Here is a 14,913-nt window from a genome sequence, read left to right as displayed (position 1 = left end):
ACCCTACTTCAGTTTCAAAAAGGCAGTAAACACAAGGGAAAACTGATCCAAGCTACATTTTTCTTTTTCAAGCTACATTTTTAAGGCAGTGATGGGAGAATATCCTTTTATCTGATCTTAAATTCTTAACTATTTGTTCAGTCCTTCTGAAGCTATCATCACAGGGTTTTTAACAGCCTTCTTGCCTAACTGCACTTGACTTTGCTATACATAAACATGGAAAACAGAAAAGCTAAAAATCAACCCAAATCACCTATGGAACCTAGAATATCTTTCCTTCTTTTGTACTTGGAACAGTTACTTTCACCTTGACTAGGTCCTATTTCTCAGTGTCCTTGAAAAAAAATAAGTGGGGTTGGTAGTGTTAGTTGGCCTTTTTTGGTAAAAGAGCCAAATACTGAAGCAAGATGCCTGCAGGGACTCATCTGAGAGCCACAGTCACAGAAAATCTCAGTGGGAGAGAGGTGAGACTTTCATGGCATTATTTCGCGTGGGTCTCGTGAGCAAACACACGCAAGGAACCTTTAAGGACAGGAAAGACAGCGGGCAATCTGCTCATCCAAGTGTCCACTGGACCCGCCCATCTAACTGGAGTTCAGCAGTTCTCAGGAGAACTGCATTCCTAAAGCCTAGCTCCTTTGCTTTTCTTCTTTTTAAAACACCAGAACACTCAAGTATTGGTAGAGCCAATTTAAAATGCGTTTACATTTTAATTGAGGGACTTCTTTCATTCACAAAATGAGAATGAGTCACTTTGAGTCAGTCAAATCAATTGTGAGCAAGATCTCAAAGAAATAAAGCCCTACTGGTTCAGAGAATATTTTCACTTGTCTGTCAATTTCTGCCTTGCAGAATTCTTTTATTTTAGTACAACTGCCAGTGTGTACCTGAACACTTTACTTCAATTGCAAAGTGCTGCTGAGGAGAATGAAATACTCTGCGTGATCACGAGCTCAGGAATCACAGACACCTGAGACTGTCCTCATGCAAGATGGAATCTCCAGGCAATTAACAGCCGAGAGAGGCACTGTTCTCCTATGGAGGTGAGGGCCACTCTGTAGAGAACTTCTGATATGGTGCCTCTGGGAGGGACCTGAAGCTGGTATTGACACTGCTCCACTATTGGTTTTGGGAGAACAAAATGTCCTGCTCCCACTTTCAAAGCGATAGAAAGACCTAAAGCAAGAGCGCAGGTGTTCCACCCTGTTCTGTGTTGCAGCCCCGAGTTCCTGCAGCCCGGTTCTGGATTCAGCAAAGCGGCGCTGGAGGGCGGGCAGCTGGACCAACTCCTGAGGCGCCAGCACACCACCCGACGTGATGCAGAGCAGCTCAGAGGACACAAAAGCCTGGCTGGAATTAATTCCCTTTTTATCATTTCTGTAAGTTACACACATTTAAATTTTTAGCAATAATTTATATGTCACATCTCATACAGTTCAGTCATTGGAAGAACACAAGACAGAAAATTATTAGAGCACAGAGTCTTCAAAGAGGAGGTTACTGTAACCCATCACAGAAGGAGCTAAAATCCCAAATATCTAAGACTCCACAGACAAAACCTAAAGCTTACAATTTCTCTAAGAGCCTATACACTTGAAATTACAAAATTCAGCAACTGCCTAACCAAGAAATGAACAGTTCTGTTTTCAAGGTAAGAAAACAAGGAATGCCATGGTAAGTCGCCTTTACTGTTTAAATGTTTCTGTTCTGTTTATACCTTGAATATACACACAGGCACAGCACGTATTTCAGTATAGCTCTCACAAGCTGCTTTTACTACAGATTTAAATCTAGTCTATGTGAAAAGCAATTCAATTGTTTGGATCTTAAATTTTTAAAAAATGAAAAGCATTTCTAGGGACTCTTAAAGCTGTCTGCCAAAGTATAAAATGTTATACTTTCAATATCTGAAGCATTCCTGTCTTTCTCTGAGATAAATACAGGTCCTGGGACTGGCTTCTTATAGCATAAATGCTCACATACTGTTGTGCATACATGGTAAACAGTCCACGAGGGCCCCGGAGGGGACGGCACCCTCGTAGGTCTGGCTGTGACCGTCTGCAGCCAGACCAACACCCCGGCTGCTGCTCTTGAGGCCAGGTGCCCTGGGGCACAGAGACTGGTCACTCTTCAGTCAGTCAGTTCTTGCTTGGGGGATTCCAGTTCGGTCAATAAATCTTTGCCAGCTGCTCCAGCCTTTGAAGCAAAAAGAACTGCTCCCTGTTTAAACCCGAGGTTCTTTAAACTTCGGGCATAATCTGCATAAATAGCAGAGATGAGCTTCTGTAAACTGCAGTTAAGGAAGAGAAGGGCAGAGAGGGCTCCAGCAGGTTCCCACGGGCTGGAAACAAGGACTAGCTCCGCCAGGGGAGGGCAGTGGAAGGAGCACAGGGAGCTTTGGGGGAGGGCAGCTCGCGGCGGGGGAGGTGAGGTTTCAATCCGCAATGTCCCTGCACTGGTACCAGCTGAGCCCAAAGCCCGACCTCCTACAAGACCCAACTAACATGCCCTCAGATGCTCCAAGGTCTAAATGCACTTAAGGAGTAGAGAGGGAAGGATGACAGAAGAGAAATACATGTGCAAACCCTTGAGCTGCTTGCAAGCCTGAGAGGTTGGCATTTAAGGGGCAGATCCAGCCTCACTGAGTGGCTCAGATGGTAAAGAATCTGCCTGCCATGCGGAAGACCTGGCTTTGATCCCTGGGTTGGGAAGATCCCCTGGAGGAGGGCATAGCAACCCACTCCAGTATTCTTGCCTGGAGAAATTCATGGACAGAGGAGCCTGGCGGGCTATAGTCCATGAGGTCGCAAAGAATCGGACACAACTGAGTGACTATCACTTTCACTTTGGGGATGTTAGACAGCCCTGTCCCACTGTGTTCTGATATCCAAAACAGCTCCACTGAATCAGAGCCAACTCCACCAGTGCCGAGATGCATGACACTGAGTTCAATTTTCTGTTAAAAAAAAAATACAGAAAAATAAAAAACATGACATGTAGATATGAGGCCACAATGTAACCATTCAAGAAAAAGTGCAAGGAGAACAACAAGGCCTCTGCAAACACAAGGACCTGAGAGTAGGATTCTCAAGCTCCTTCTTTTCAAAGAAAAACATGTGACTCAAGTGACGGGTGGAAGAACTGAAATGCTCCTAGTCCCACGGGGGCCCACCATGACCTGCCTCCATGACACGTCTCTCTGAAGTGCTGCCGTGTCTTGTCCCACACGTTAGCCCGTCCCTGTGGCTAACAGCCAGTCTTTCTTTTTAATCTATCCTGGTATGCATTTATTCCAGCAGAGCCTCCTATACCTTTCCTACACTACTAGTTCCTCTATCTTCTTTGTAAGTTCAAACAAAACATCACAAAATCTGGGCTCCCTCCACTTCACAGCCCTTCCTGGCTCTCCATTTATCTCACAGCTGATGCCGGTGGGGCAACAACCTTCTTTCTGATTTGTCGCTTCCCATTTCTCCCTTTTCCCTGGCTCTGAGCAGTCAGAACACGGATTTTTCTCCATACAATAGTTTCCTCCCAGGCAGCACAGCCAACGGGGATGCTTAAAACCCACTCACGGCATCTGGTTCCCCCTCAGCAAACACGTCCCAGCAAAGGATATCTGTGTCCTCACTGAGTTCAACGGCTCCGTACTTGAGACAAGCTTCCATAAACAAGGCCGCTCTGTCGAAGTACCTCATGCTGCTCAACAGAACACAAAGCACGTCAGGAGCTGTGACTTTCATCATCTGGGGGTAGACCATCCCAGGGAGTGTGTCTATACAAGGACTTGTACATACTCTCCATAGAAGCCCGAGGGCTGCGTGAGGCACACCAGCACTGGTCTCTGCCCCAGCTTAGAGGAAAGGAGAATTCTCATGCTCCAACCCATTGCTGTTTTCTATTAACTCTTATAAAACATTTGTGAAATCACTGAAATAAAGACAGGACAAGAATCCTATCTTGTCTGATCTACAGAGACAGGACAAAAATCCACAAACCCAGGTCCAGATTTCACAAGTAACTTTCTGTCCTATCTGCCTCAACCTACCTCCCTTAGTTTTAAATAAATAAAATGTCCTATGGTAAGTGATAAGCATGAATTTCCCTTCAAGGTTCTCAGAGGGGACACCTCTAACTTGCCACACGTTCTTCCTCCTTCCTACTGCTTTTCTGCCTTTGTCTCAGTTCTTCTACTCAAAGCTAAATTGACCTCAATTCTTTTTAAATATTCTTTTTAAACAGGTAACTATTAGGTTTGACTACCAGATTGGCAGAGAAGTAGCAAAGTTCCTACACCAAAGGGATAATGAATAAGCACGGGCTGTTTCACCCCCTTTAGGTTTTTCTCTAAAATATAAACCTAAAATATATGCTTCTCCCTTCACTCCCAACATCAAGGACTACCACCTTCCTGGCAGAGCCTCATGAGCGTGAGGTGGTGAATCCCGGGTGGTTCTGACCAGCCATGGACAGCGGGTGTACCTGTGAAGCGTCTCGGCCACACTGGAAAAGCAGCCCAGGGAAAGGAGAACCAGGAGGGCCTTGGACTTCTGGTTCACTTGAGGGGAGCAAAGGTGGTCAACCCATCGTTTCAAAACGTCAGCGCACTCTTCAGAATTTAAGCGGACCTGAGAAAGACGCTCATGTTAAAAAGGACACCCTGCACTATATTGAAAGAAAAAAGAATTCAGTTGAAATGAGATCAACAGACCTCATGTTGTTACCATGACAGAGCTCATCTCTGCTTTATGACACAGCCCCTGCTGCTGCACCATGACCAGATGTGACAGGGACCCACGCCTCAGGACCAATGGGTCCAGGACCACCTCTTGGCTGTACGTAGTCTGGACTCACACCCCAGCAGGGACAGGAGGCAGCTGCTTTCACTAATTGCTACCAATGCAACCTCCACTTTGCAGTAAGAAGAATGCAATTTATACGCAAAGAAGAAGATGAAAGTTGCTAAGAAAGTATCTGTAAAGCCGCTTTGCAACCCCCAAAATACCTTCAAATCATGAGTCAAAAACTCAAGATTGAACTTTCCCACCTGAAGTTCCAGGCACCTACTAGAATCACCTACTTTGGCAAGCCACGCTGCCCGGTTCCACTCGCCGTAGGTCTGCAGGTAGCGGCAGGCATCCGCAGCTTTATCTATCAGGCAGAGCAGCTGGACGCCCTCTGGAAGACAAGACAGCAGCCCAGTGAGTAAGGCTGGAGCTGTCTCTCTGGCGAGTCACTGAAGGGTAAAGCCACCATCTGACTTCACCTGGTCTTGAACATCTTATACCTACTGGAGACACGACTGACTTAAATTTTAAAATGAAGTATTAAAATAGGGTTTTACAGTGTTGTCACTCAAGTAACCTGGGTTGGCAGTACAAATACAGTCCAGAAAACAAGAGTCAAGACTATCTCACTCACTGGTTTTAACGTTTAGGGTGCCCATGTTTGTCCAATTTATGTATATTATTTTGGCAATTATTAATAACACCGCTTTTACTCTTTAAAAATGCACTGGTCTAGATGCCTAAATTATATGGTCATCTTATAACATGAGGGCTTCCCTGGTGGCTCAGATGGTAAAGAATCTGCCTGCAATGCAGGAGACCCAGGTTTGATCCCTGGATCAGGAAGATTCCCTGGAGAAGGGAATGGTAACCCACTCCAGTATCCTTGCCTGGACAATTCCATGGACAGAGGAGCCTTGCAGGCTACAGTCCATGGGGTCACACAGAATTGGACACAACTGAGCGACTAACACTTTCATTATGTAAACTGCTAGCAATAATTTATTTTTCTCCAGTGTATATAAAAAAGAAAGAAATATTCCTAATAACCAAATACTTTCCTAGGAATGGGTCTGATTTTTCAGAGTACTGACAAATATACCCCTAAAGCATGCCTCACCTGCCAGTTTTCCGTTGGCGATCATATTAGTTGCCACAAGCTTGATGGTGCTCTGGGAGGGGCCTGACGAGGTGACGGTGGTGACCAGGCAGGCTTTCAGTGAATCACAGTAATAATGCTGGTTGTCTGCGCTGGTTTCCAAAAGCAACTGCACGGCTCTGTCTGTCTAATAAGGCAAACAGTTCTTCTAGTTATGAGGCCATTTTCCTCCAACATAACCTTCCAAGATTCATAATTTGGAACACTGAAGTTTTCAGCTTAAAGAAGACTTTCATTGTCAAAAATTATCCATAAACACATTGTTTACATGTATACAAGTTGAACAAAAGTGCAACACTGCTTCTTTAGAACAACTGTAAAACCACAGTCTGGTTTACACAGGTACTTATTTAAGCTCTGTACTAGTCAGACAAAACCAAAACAAAACAAAACTAGGCAGGCCTCATGTGACATTATGGAAACCAAAATTACAAGTTGGTTTACCATATATTTTTGCTTTCTCAGAACATTTGTTGGTCTTATTTTGAGAGAAAGCATATATTTACACTTATACTTTCAGGGAAATGTTATAGAGTGTGTGCACAGTGTTTGTGTGTGATATAAATGATGCTGTAAAATACTAATCAACCATCAACTCCCTGAAACATGAAAAGAGATAAAAACTGACATACTTGACCCAAGAGAAGCAGTTGGTCTGTACATTTCCTTGTATGATCATAAGTTGACCGTTTTACTTCCTGAAGATTAACCCTTTCCAACTGAAATTTCTAGAGCAGAAAAAAAAAAGAGAAAATTGAGTCTGGATTTTAAAAGTTTTGAATTATTTAACTATCAGTAAACATTGCTTAAACTTCTGAGTCAAAGAAGAAGTACAACAATTTAATAAGAATTTGAGAAGAAAGAAATGTTGAAATGTACTATAATCTGTGTGCATGTCTGCCTACTTACAGAAACTGGCACTTTAGTAGAGCTGGAAGAAAAATCCCTATGTGTAATTCAGTACTCTATTGGAGGCTAAACAAATTATGAAACTGCCTTTATATATATAGAACAGCAAATTCAAACCAAGTAAATTAAGCATTTGTTATTTATAGAAAATTAGTAACATGAGAAAATTAAAATGAACCAAGTTAAAAATTTTTAAGACCCCCCCAAAATTAAAAGACTGTTAATAAAAAAATTTTAATGTCTACTAAAAACTCAGTAAGCGTTTATGAGCTTCTCAAGTCCTGAATCAGGCCTTTTTTATGTGACTGTGCCAAGAGACTCGTTTCTGTTATGCAGACCTTTACTGAGTACAAAGTTTCCCAAGTTTAAGATACTTACAAAGAAAGACATAGCTTTAAAGGTTTTTAATATATGAAACGTAATACCTGAAAATAGGCATTTTCACAGAGGACGTCGTAACATATATCTAGTGGGTTGTTCACTCTGTCCCGAGGAGCGGCTTCGTTAGCCACTGGTGTGCTCGCGGCCTTTTCCTGGGACAGGCTGTGCAGATAGTGGGCGGCGACAGTCCAGAAGTGCAGCTCCGATTCATCACCATAAAGCCTGGCCAGGGTGAGACCACAGTCTCCACTGACCTCACGCAGCAGCGTGGGGCCTGGACGGGGGCTCCCCACGGCAGCCTGAAGTGCCAGGAGCATGTGCTGGCCCGTGAGAGACCACGTGCTGGCCGGTGGAAGAGCTGAAGCTGCAAGCCCTCCAGCCCCGTATTGGCTCTCAAACAGCACAGGGCCCTGGCTGCACGGGGCCCCTTCCGACCCAAGCCTCCCTTTGTTCTGTTAAGAGCAATACCGTGGTGCTACAGCCTGTGCTATTATTTACCTGGTTTGCCATCAGCACATCTTTCAATCTGCACCAGTTAAGGAAGAAGTTCCTCTGGGATCACTGACTATATAAGGTGTGGAAATAATATGCTCTTTATTCTCTGGGGAGGGAAGGGAATGGTCTTTCTTATAAGGGATGGCTCTACTCTAAGTAAGAACATATAGGTTATTACTTCTAAATATAATCTAAATATAACTTATAGATATATTTAGGACATGTCCCTTGTAGCTGATATTTTAAAAAGCTATCTGTAGAATGGAGTCTTTTCAATAGAGAAGGCCTAGATCTCATGTTTTTTTTTTTTTCTATTTGTAATACTACTTTCAAAACAATCTGTAAGCCAACTATAAAGGATGAACTGATATATTTTCTAAAATTCCAAAGAGTTTGGTTTTAACTAACAACTCTTGATGAAAGGAGTGAGTTAACCTGAAATTCCCTGTCTCTTACATAGGACACTTCAAATAGTGTTACCTTGAAACAAGCAGGCATCTCTGCAGGAGAGTAAACTCCGAATCGAGCAAGAGTTTCTTTATGTCACTGCAGGCAGGAATCCAGACAAAGGCAAGACAAAATTTTTGAATCCGTCAATAAAGGAGATAAATCAATACACTCTTAAAATGGAAAATTCTACCCAAAAGATATGATAAGAACCTACAAAAGAAGTCACTTTGCCACAGCCCTAAAACTGCAAAAGCTTACAGAGCTTAGACAGCATCTAGGCTTGGAGAAGTGGAACCCATCAACCACCGCAGCTTAAGGTTCTAATTCTGATTTACCTTCTTGAAGTAGCTCAACTCCCATTCTAAAAAATATGAACAGCTACCTAACTACAGGAATAAGAAAGTCATTGTTGATAAAATGACTTTAGTAAATGATCATCAGGAACACTCTATACTTCAGAGAAGATGCATTCAGAATTTATTCTTCAAAGTACTGAAAAATTAAAATATATAAGGAAGAAAGGCTAGTGTTTCATAAATTGATATTTCTATACTAGCCCATTATAGATTATGACTTGTGTGCTACACCATACCATTGTGGAAAAAATTAATGAAATGGCATTGCCCTGATCTTTACAACAGAAAAAAAAAAAGAAAAGAAAAAAAAATAGACTATTTATAAATCAGGAAGAAGAGGAGATAGTCTTTAAATCTATTCTTTTCCATTTAAACATAAATGCTAACCTTGGGACAGAGAAGAGAAAAAAGTAATTACTTTGAATTTGACATCAATATAATATTCCCTTAGCATTAATTTATTAAGTATTAAAATATATGTGATGGATTCTAGATTGCCAAGATATGTTTTCCCAAGAACTCCTTGTGGAGTCAAGTTTTTCTACTTCCTTTCCGTAGAAAAGGAATAACACTCCTTTCCAGTGTTATTCACAGTACCTATATGTAAATGCTCTTGACTCTAGGGAGCACATTAATTTCTTAGCCAGAATTGTGCACACACAGCAGCTGACACAGAGAACTTATCTCAGCAGAGAGAAGCTGACACACAAGAATTGCCCTGTGTACATCCATCCTCTAACGTGAGGCTTCACAGGGCATTTGTGCTGGAGGCAGGCTAGCTACAAGGCGGCTTACCCCACTGCTTCATCTCCTGCCCTGACATGAGACCACAGCAATCTGAAACTTACTTCCACAAAACAAAGACTCTAAAGGGAAACAAACTGAGGCGAAGAGAAGGGTCTCTCCATGGGCCACTAATATTTTCCAAAACAAAGCTTATTTTAACTTTAAAAAGTCTAAATCATTATGTTCTTCTTTTTCATAATCTTATTCTCTAATAAAACATAATCAGAGTGCTTACTTAGACAATGAGTTCAACTGCTCTTGAAGGAGATTCTTTATTTCTTCATTTTCTGGATAATCACTGTGCCAAGAAAATATTTTAAATGAGTTCATTTTTTATTTACCACCATTTATTTCTTCACCAGGAAAAAAAGTTGTGTTAATACAGAAATAACTTCTTTGTAGTCCTTGGTTAAAAAACTGCATGTAGACTGAAATAGCAATAGACTACTCAGGAACCTACCAATCATCTTTAATGTCTGCTTTTATCTTATTGAGTCAAAACTGAGAAATGAACACACAAAGTTTCTCTGGTTTTCAAGAAACCAGAAAATTTATTAGTGAGCTCTAAAACTATCAGGTTCAGATTCATATTAATAAGGAACTTAGCAATGCCTACAGGAATCTGCTCGTTGCTCTGCAAAATTAACATTCATTTCTCTGAGTAGATACTTCTTGGAGAAAGAACATCTCATCACATTTATTGTTTTAATTCTCCTAACCCAGGGCTTTGCTGGTGGCTCAGTGGTAAAGAATCTGCCTGCCAGCGCAGGGGATGTGGGTTTGATCCCTGGGTCGGGAAGATCCACTGGAGAAGGAAACGGCAACCCACTTCAGTATTCTTGCCTACAAAATTCCACAGAGAGAGGAGCCTGGTGGGCTACAGTCCATGGGGTCACAAAGAGTCAGACACGCCTAAGTGACTGAGCACACACACAACCCATGCCTATCTGTGCATTCCACACAGCAAAGGTCCCATAACACTTGTGGTAGCTTAACTAACCACTACCAATAATGGTTTCTGTGACTATTTTTTGCAAGGAGGCAGGCTATAAAACATAAAACACTTCTGAAGTAGATTCTTTTATGCTACTTTTAAAAAGATTTAATCTTGTCCCCTGACCCTGATGCTGGGAAAGATTGAGGGCGGGAGGAGAAGGGGACAACAGAGGATGAGATGGTTGGATGGCATCACCAACTCAATGGACGTGAGTTTGAGTAAGCTCTGGGAGTTGGTGATGGACAGGGAGGCCTGGCATCCTGCAATCCATGGGGTTGCAAAGAATCAGACACGGCTGGAGTGACTAACTGAACTGAATCTTGTCCCCAAATTCCTCTTGGCCTCAACTGGCCCTCTCCACACTCAGAATGGCATGCCCAGGTTCAGACCGTAACATGACCACAGGGCCACCGGACAGCCCAGTGTGTACTCACAGCTGCGCCCAGGTCCCCAGAGTGGGAAAGACAAGCAGATCAGTGACTCTTTCAGGGTCTCTGCCATCACTGCCTCAACTCAGTTTTAAGGTTCCAATCCCTGTAAGCCCTGGAGACCAGCCACTGCTAATTTTCATGGGGTGTCCTTCAATCTTAAATCAATTAAGAAAGGAAAACAAAAATGCAAAAAAACTTACACATGAGAAATGTCCAAAGAATACTGTCCATTCCAAGGCTGATGTAATAAGAAAGCTTTCAAGGCGAGAGCAGCCCTGGGAACAAGGAGATATGGGCACCACACAGGCTCTAGACAAAAACACAGATTTTGCTTTTAACAAGTAGAATTGTATACAACTATAAAGCTTCTGCTGTAGACAGTTCACAGAGAAGTCAGCAGACAACAATGTGTAAGTCTGGTGGTGGCAACTCAGACAGTATATTAGTGTAATCACTGCTAAAGACACAGGGGCTAAGTGTTGGCAGAGAGTTAGACCGAAGAGTCTCTGACCCCACAGAGATAGTACTGAAAGTTCTTGGAAACAGCATCATACAAAATATTATTAAACAAGTCTCATAGTTCTGGATTCCTTTTAAGACACTGCTACAAAGAATATTGTTTTATGCCATTTTATGCCCCTGATCTAGGCAGCAGGTAAGAAGGATTCTCCAACTTAAAAACAGGGATTCTAATTATCTACATTTGTCTGATTTCCCCTTTTACTGGGAGAAGAGGCAGTGTCAGAAAAATGTAAATAAGGGGCGGGGGTGGAGGATGAAGACTAACCTATTCTAAGAAAACAGATTTGAATCAACATCTTATGATCTTCTCTACTTGTCATAAAGGAGGAATGAAGCAAATATATTAAATATTATATCACTGCATATGACCTCAAATGATTTTATTATCCTACATCAATACGGTCCAAAATAAATTTCTAATTCCTCAGAATAGAAATATATTACATCAAACATATTTTTCCAAGCTCAAATCAGCACATATCTGGCAGCAAACACATAGAAATCTTTTTCCTAACTCCATGTTTACATTCTCACCTGTCTTTATTCTTTAACATTTATTGAGTGTTGTTCTGAGTTTAAAGTTCCATTTGGGGAATATATGCACAATTTCATTGACTTTCCCCTTTATTACTTTAAAACTTGCCCTTTTTGGCTGAGATTGCACCACTAGAGATTTGATAGGATTTTTTTTTTTTTTTGGAAAATTTTAAAAGAAAAATGTAATATAAAATCTGGTTGAGGGTCACCTGTTCATTCATGGTATTAAACAGTCATGGTATTAAACATGGTAGCCCATTAAGCTAACAATGGGCTCTCATTCATAATATAAAGAGTTTAATTTAAAAACAAGTACCTTGGCTTTGGAGACTTTTAGACTCAAATTTTAAGATAAAGGTCAAAGAATAGCTTCTCAAACATCTAGATTACATTTGCATACTTCTTTACCTAGAACTAATAACTAAAAGAAAAAATCATTCTTGAAATTCCCTTAATTTCCTCAATAACTTTATGTTTAAAGTTTGTATCTATGCTTGTCCTTCCCTAGAGGGGGGTCCTGCTACTTCTGCAGAGCTGGCAGGGATCTTGAGGACAGATGTGGGAATGCAGTGCTCAACTGCAGCTCACCAGACGGCAGTCACAGTTACAGAGTAAGAAGTGATGGTTCCCAAATACAGTGGCGGGGGGGAGCAGTGACACAAACAAAAACCCATTTAATCTAAGTTAAAGGCAGCCCAGTCAACATACACAGCAGTCAGTAGTGCCTCAAGCACAAACATAATATGAAGGGTCATGTTTTTAAAACCCTACTGTCTCTGAATGTGCCAAAGACTGACTCTGTGAAGGCACAGACAATTTCCAGAGCTGACAGTTTCTATGATGAAACTCTGTAAATGACTAAACAATTCTCTTATGACTTTTTTTTTTACAGATGAGATAGCCCAGTGTGTATACCAAAGGTATGCTTGGAGAAAATTTGATGAAGGGACATCTCATTTTCAAATAGATTGATGAGTACATTCACAAACTTCTCATTCATAGCTACTTTTTACTAAAATAGCTTTCATACTCAGAAAAAAAATCGCAAAACAACCATATAAAAAAGGGCAGGGTAGTGCAATCATCTAATTCTGTTTTGACTGGCCCTTTAACAAGTCATAAGACAGGCATCACAATTCACACTTTCCAAAGTTATTCTTCCATGATATATGGTTGCAAAAGACATAAGACTCACTATTAAAAAGCCAGCAGCACTTTACCACTAGATTTGTGTGCTCTGATGAGCTCTTCTAAAGTCTGAGGAAGTCATTTTTATTCATGTAAACATCTTTGATCTTTTGACAGAGCACTCAGAAAGAGGTCAAGGAAGAGGCACTGCGTAAACCAGCGTTGGGGAATGACTGACATCTAATTACAGACTCTAGCATCTCAGCAGTAAAAACACTCAAGCTTTAAGTTAATATACATTCTCAAACATAGATTCCTAGAAAGAAAGAACGAAATTAAAGAGAAGCAACTCTCTCCCATGAAAAGAACAGCTGGTGCAAAATAAAGACATTTCCAAGCATCCTTCCCTTAGAACTCCGTACCGGTCAACTCCTGCTCATCCATCCTAAAGCACGTGGACTTCATGGACATCTCCAGGACCCTGATACACCCGTCATCGGAAGCCAGGATCACTTTATCTGACGTGCACCAGTCCACGTCCAATATCCGAAAGGTTACATTTCTTCCACTTCTTAAACTACTCACCATCTGAACCTTCAAGAGTGAATTTGGTTGTCACTTTCAGAAAGAAAGGAAGATGTTTATCATTCCAGACTAAACGAGCAAGAAAGACAGTGCCTGTGGTGAAGGTCCAGTTCATGTCTAAAACTGAGCAGTCTTGGGCAATCTATCTTCCACATGCAGACTGCATTTTGAAGGTCCCAGAGATAGTGATAACATTAACAATCTGTTGAGCTGTCACCTTTAGAACAGAAATACTATAAAAGAAAAATTTTTAAAGGAAGAAAACTGTTCTAAGAAGCTTGACAAACCCATTTATAAATCAGAAGGAAGGAAAAAAAATACATAGTTCCTGTGACCAGCAGCTTCATTTGCAGTGAACCCACGTGGAACTGGGCTTACCTCTTTAGAATCCCATACTTCAGCTCCATCATTGTACATTGCTATTAATTTTTGGTTTCCTTTACCAGGGGCAAAACGAATCTTCTTCACCCAACTTCGGTGTGTAGGTATTCCTCTGAGGACAAACAGAAACCAAAACACCAATATGAAGTAGAGTAATATCTCATTATTGAGAGATATGTCCAATGTCTCTTTCTATTTCTGCTTTTGATGAAGTCCAGTGACAGGACAGGAGAATCACTCTGCTTTCTGGGACGGGGTCACACATGACAGACATGGTCTGCTCTTTAACAACAGTTGGAATAGTGTCCCAGCACTTCTGTGTGGGCCACCTGCAGGCAAGGGTCATCTATGACTATTCTGGAGTTTAGTTCAAGGCCATTCCTCTCAAGTTCTATAACAAGAGACCCAAGGGTCCAACCTGCATGTGACTATATTTATTGACGCTTATTGCCAAGTAACAAGCCACCAATGGAACTATATCAAGATTTTTTGTTTCAGCCAAATAATACACCTGAATTCCGACACATACCTGGACACTCTGCCTTTCAAATCCCAAAAATTTAAATTTCCATCCATATCTCCAAGAACTAATGTATCACCTTTCCAAGCAATGCAAGTAATGCTACCCATACTCCCCTAGGAAAGAACAGCAACAAACACACATCAATTTCACCACTTATAAGCAGTCACAACAGAGAAATACTTTTATTTAACAACTGTGAAGAAATAATAAAGATATCTTGCTCGTGGTTTAGTCGCTAAGTCGTGTCCAACTCTTTATGACCCCATACACTATAGGCCACCAGGCTCCTTTGTCCATGGGATCCCCCAAGCAAGAATACTGCAGTGGGTTGTTATCTCCTTCTCCAGGGGATCTTCCCAACCCAGGGATCAAACTTGGATATCCTGCATTGCAGGTGGATTCTCTACACACTGAGCCACCAGGGAAGCCCCTAAGATACTGTAATAAAACCTAATTATAAATGGATTCCCTTTAGTATGAACATCA

At 41.5% G+C, this 14,913-nt stretch overlaps 1 protein-coding gene across 3 annotated transcripts in view; it reads right to left on the bottom strand.

The window, feature by feature from the left end:
- Positions 1-1,351: 1,351 nt before the first annotated feature.
- WDR11 (WD repeat domain 11) overlaps positions 1,352-14,913 on the bottom strand; it is a 54,528-nt gene continuing 40,966 nt past the window's right edge. For all 3 annotated transcript variants that reach the window (XM_065923447.1, XM_065923448.1, XM_065923449.1), the window contains 13 exons: positions 14,434-14,540; positions 13,902-14,016; positions 13,361-13,532; positions 10,952-11,060; positions 9,559-9,621; positions 8,212-8,277; positions 7,281-7,458; positions 6,579-6,674; positions 5,908-6,073; positions 5,081-5,178; positions 4,483-4,628; positions 3,620-3,699; positions 1,352-2,285 (listed from right to left, as the gene is read on the bottom strand). In XM_065923447.1, coding sequence (XP_065779519.1) covers positions 2,131-2,285; positions 3,620-3,699; positions 4,483-4,628; positions 5,081-5,178; positions 5,908-6,073; positions 6,579-6,674; positions 7,281-7,458; positions 8,212-8,277; positions 9,559-9,621; positions 10,952-11,060; positions 13,361-13,532; positions 13,902-14,016; positions 14,434-14,540 — 1,551 coding nt within the window. In that variant the 3' untranslated portion in view covers positions 1,352-2,130. The remainder of the gene's footprint in view (positions 2,286-3,619; positions 3,700-4,482; positions 4,629-5,080; positions 5,179-5,907; positions 6,074-6,578; positions 6,675-7,280; positions 7,459-8,211; positions 8,278-9,558; positions 9,622-10,951; positions 11,061-13,360; positions 13,533-13,901; positions 14,017-14,433; positions 14,541-14,913) is intronic.

The sequence above is a fragment of the Muntiacus reevesi genome, chromosome 2, assembly GCF_963930625.1.
Source record: "Muntiacus reevesi chromosome 2, mMunRee1.1, whole genome shotgun sequence".
Taxonomy (NCBI): Eukaryota; Metazoa; Chordata; class Mammalia; order Artiodactyla; family Cervidae; genus Muntiacus; species Muntiacus reevesi.
Note: the sequence above shows the minus strand (reverse complement) of the source record. Positions and strands in the feature narration are given on the sequence as shown.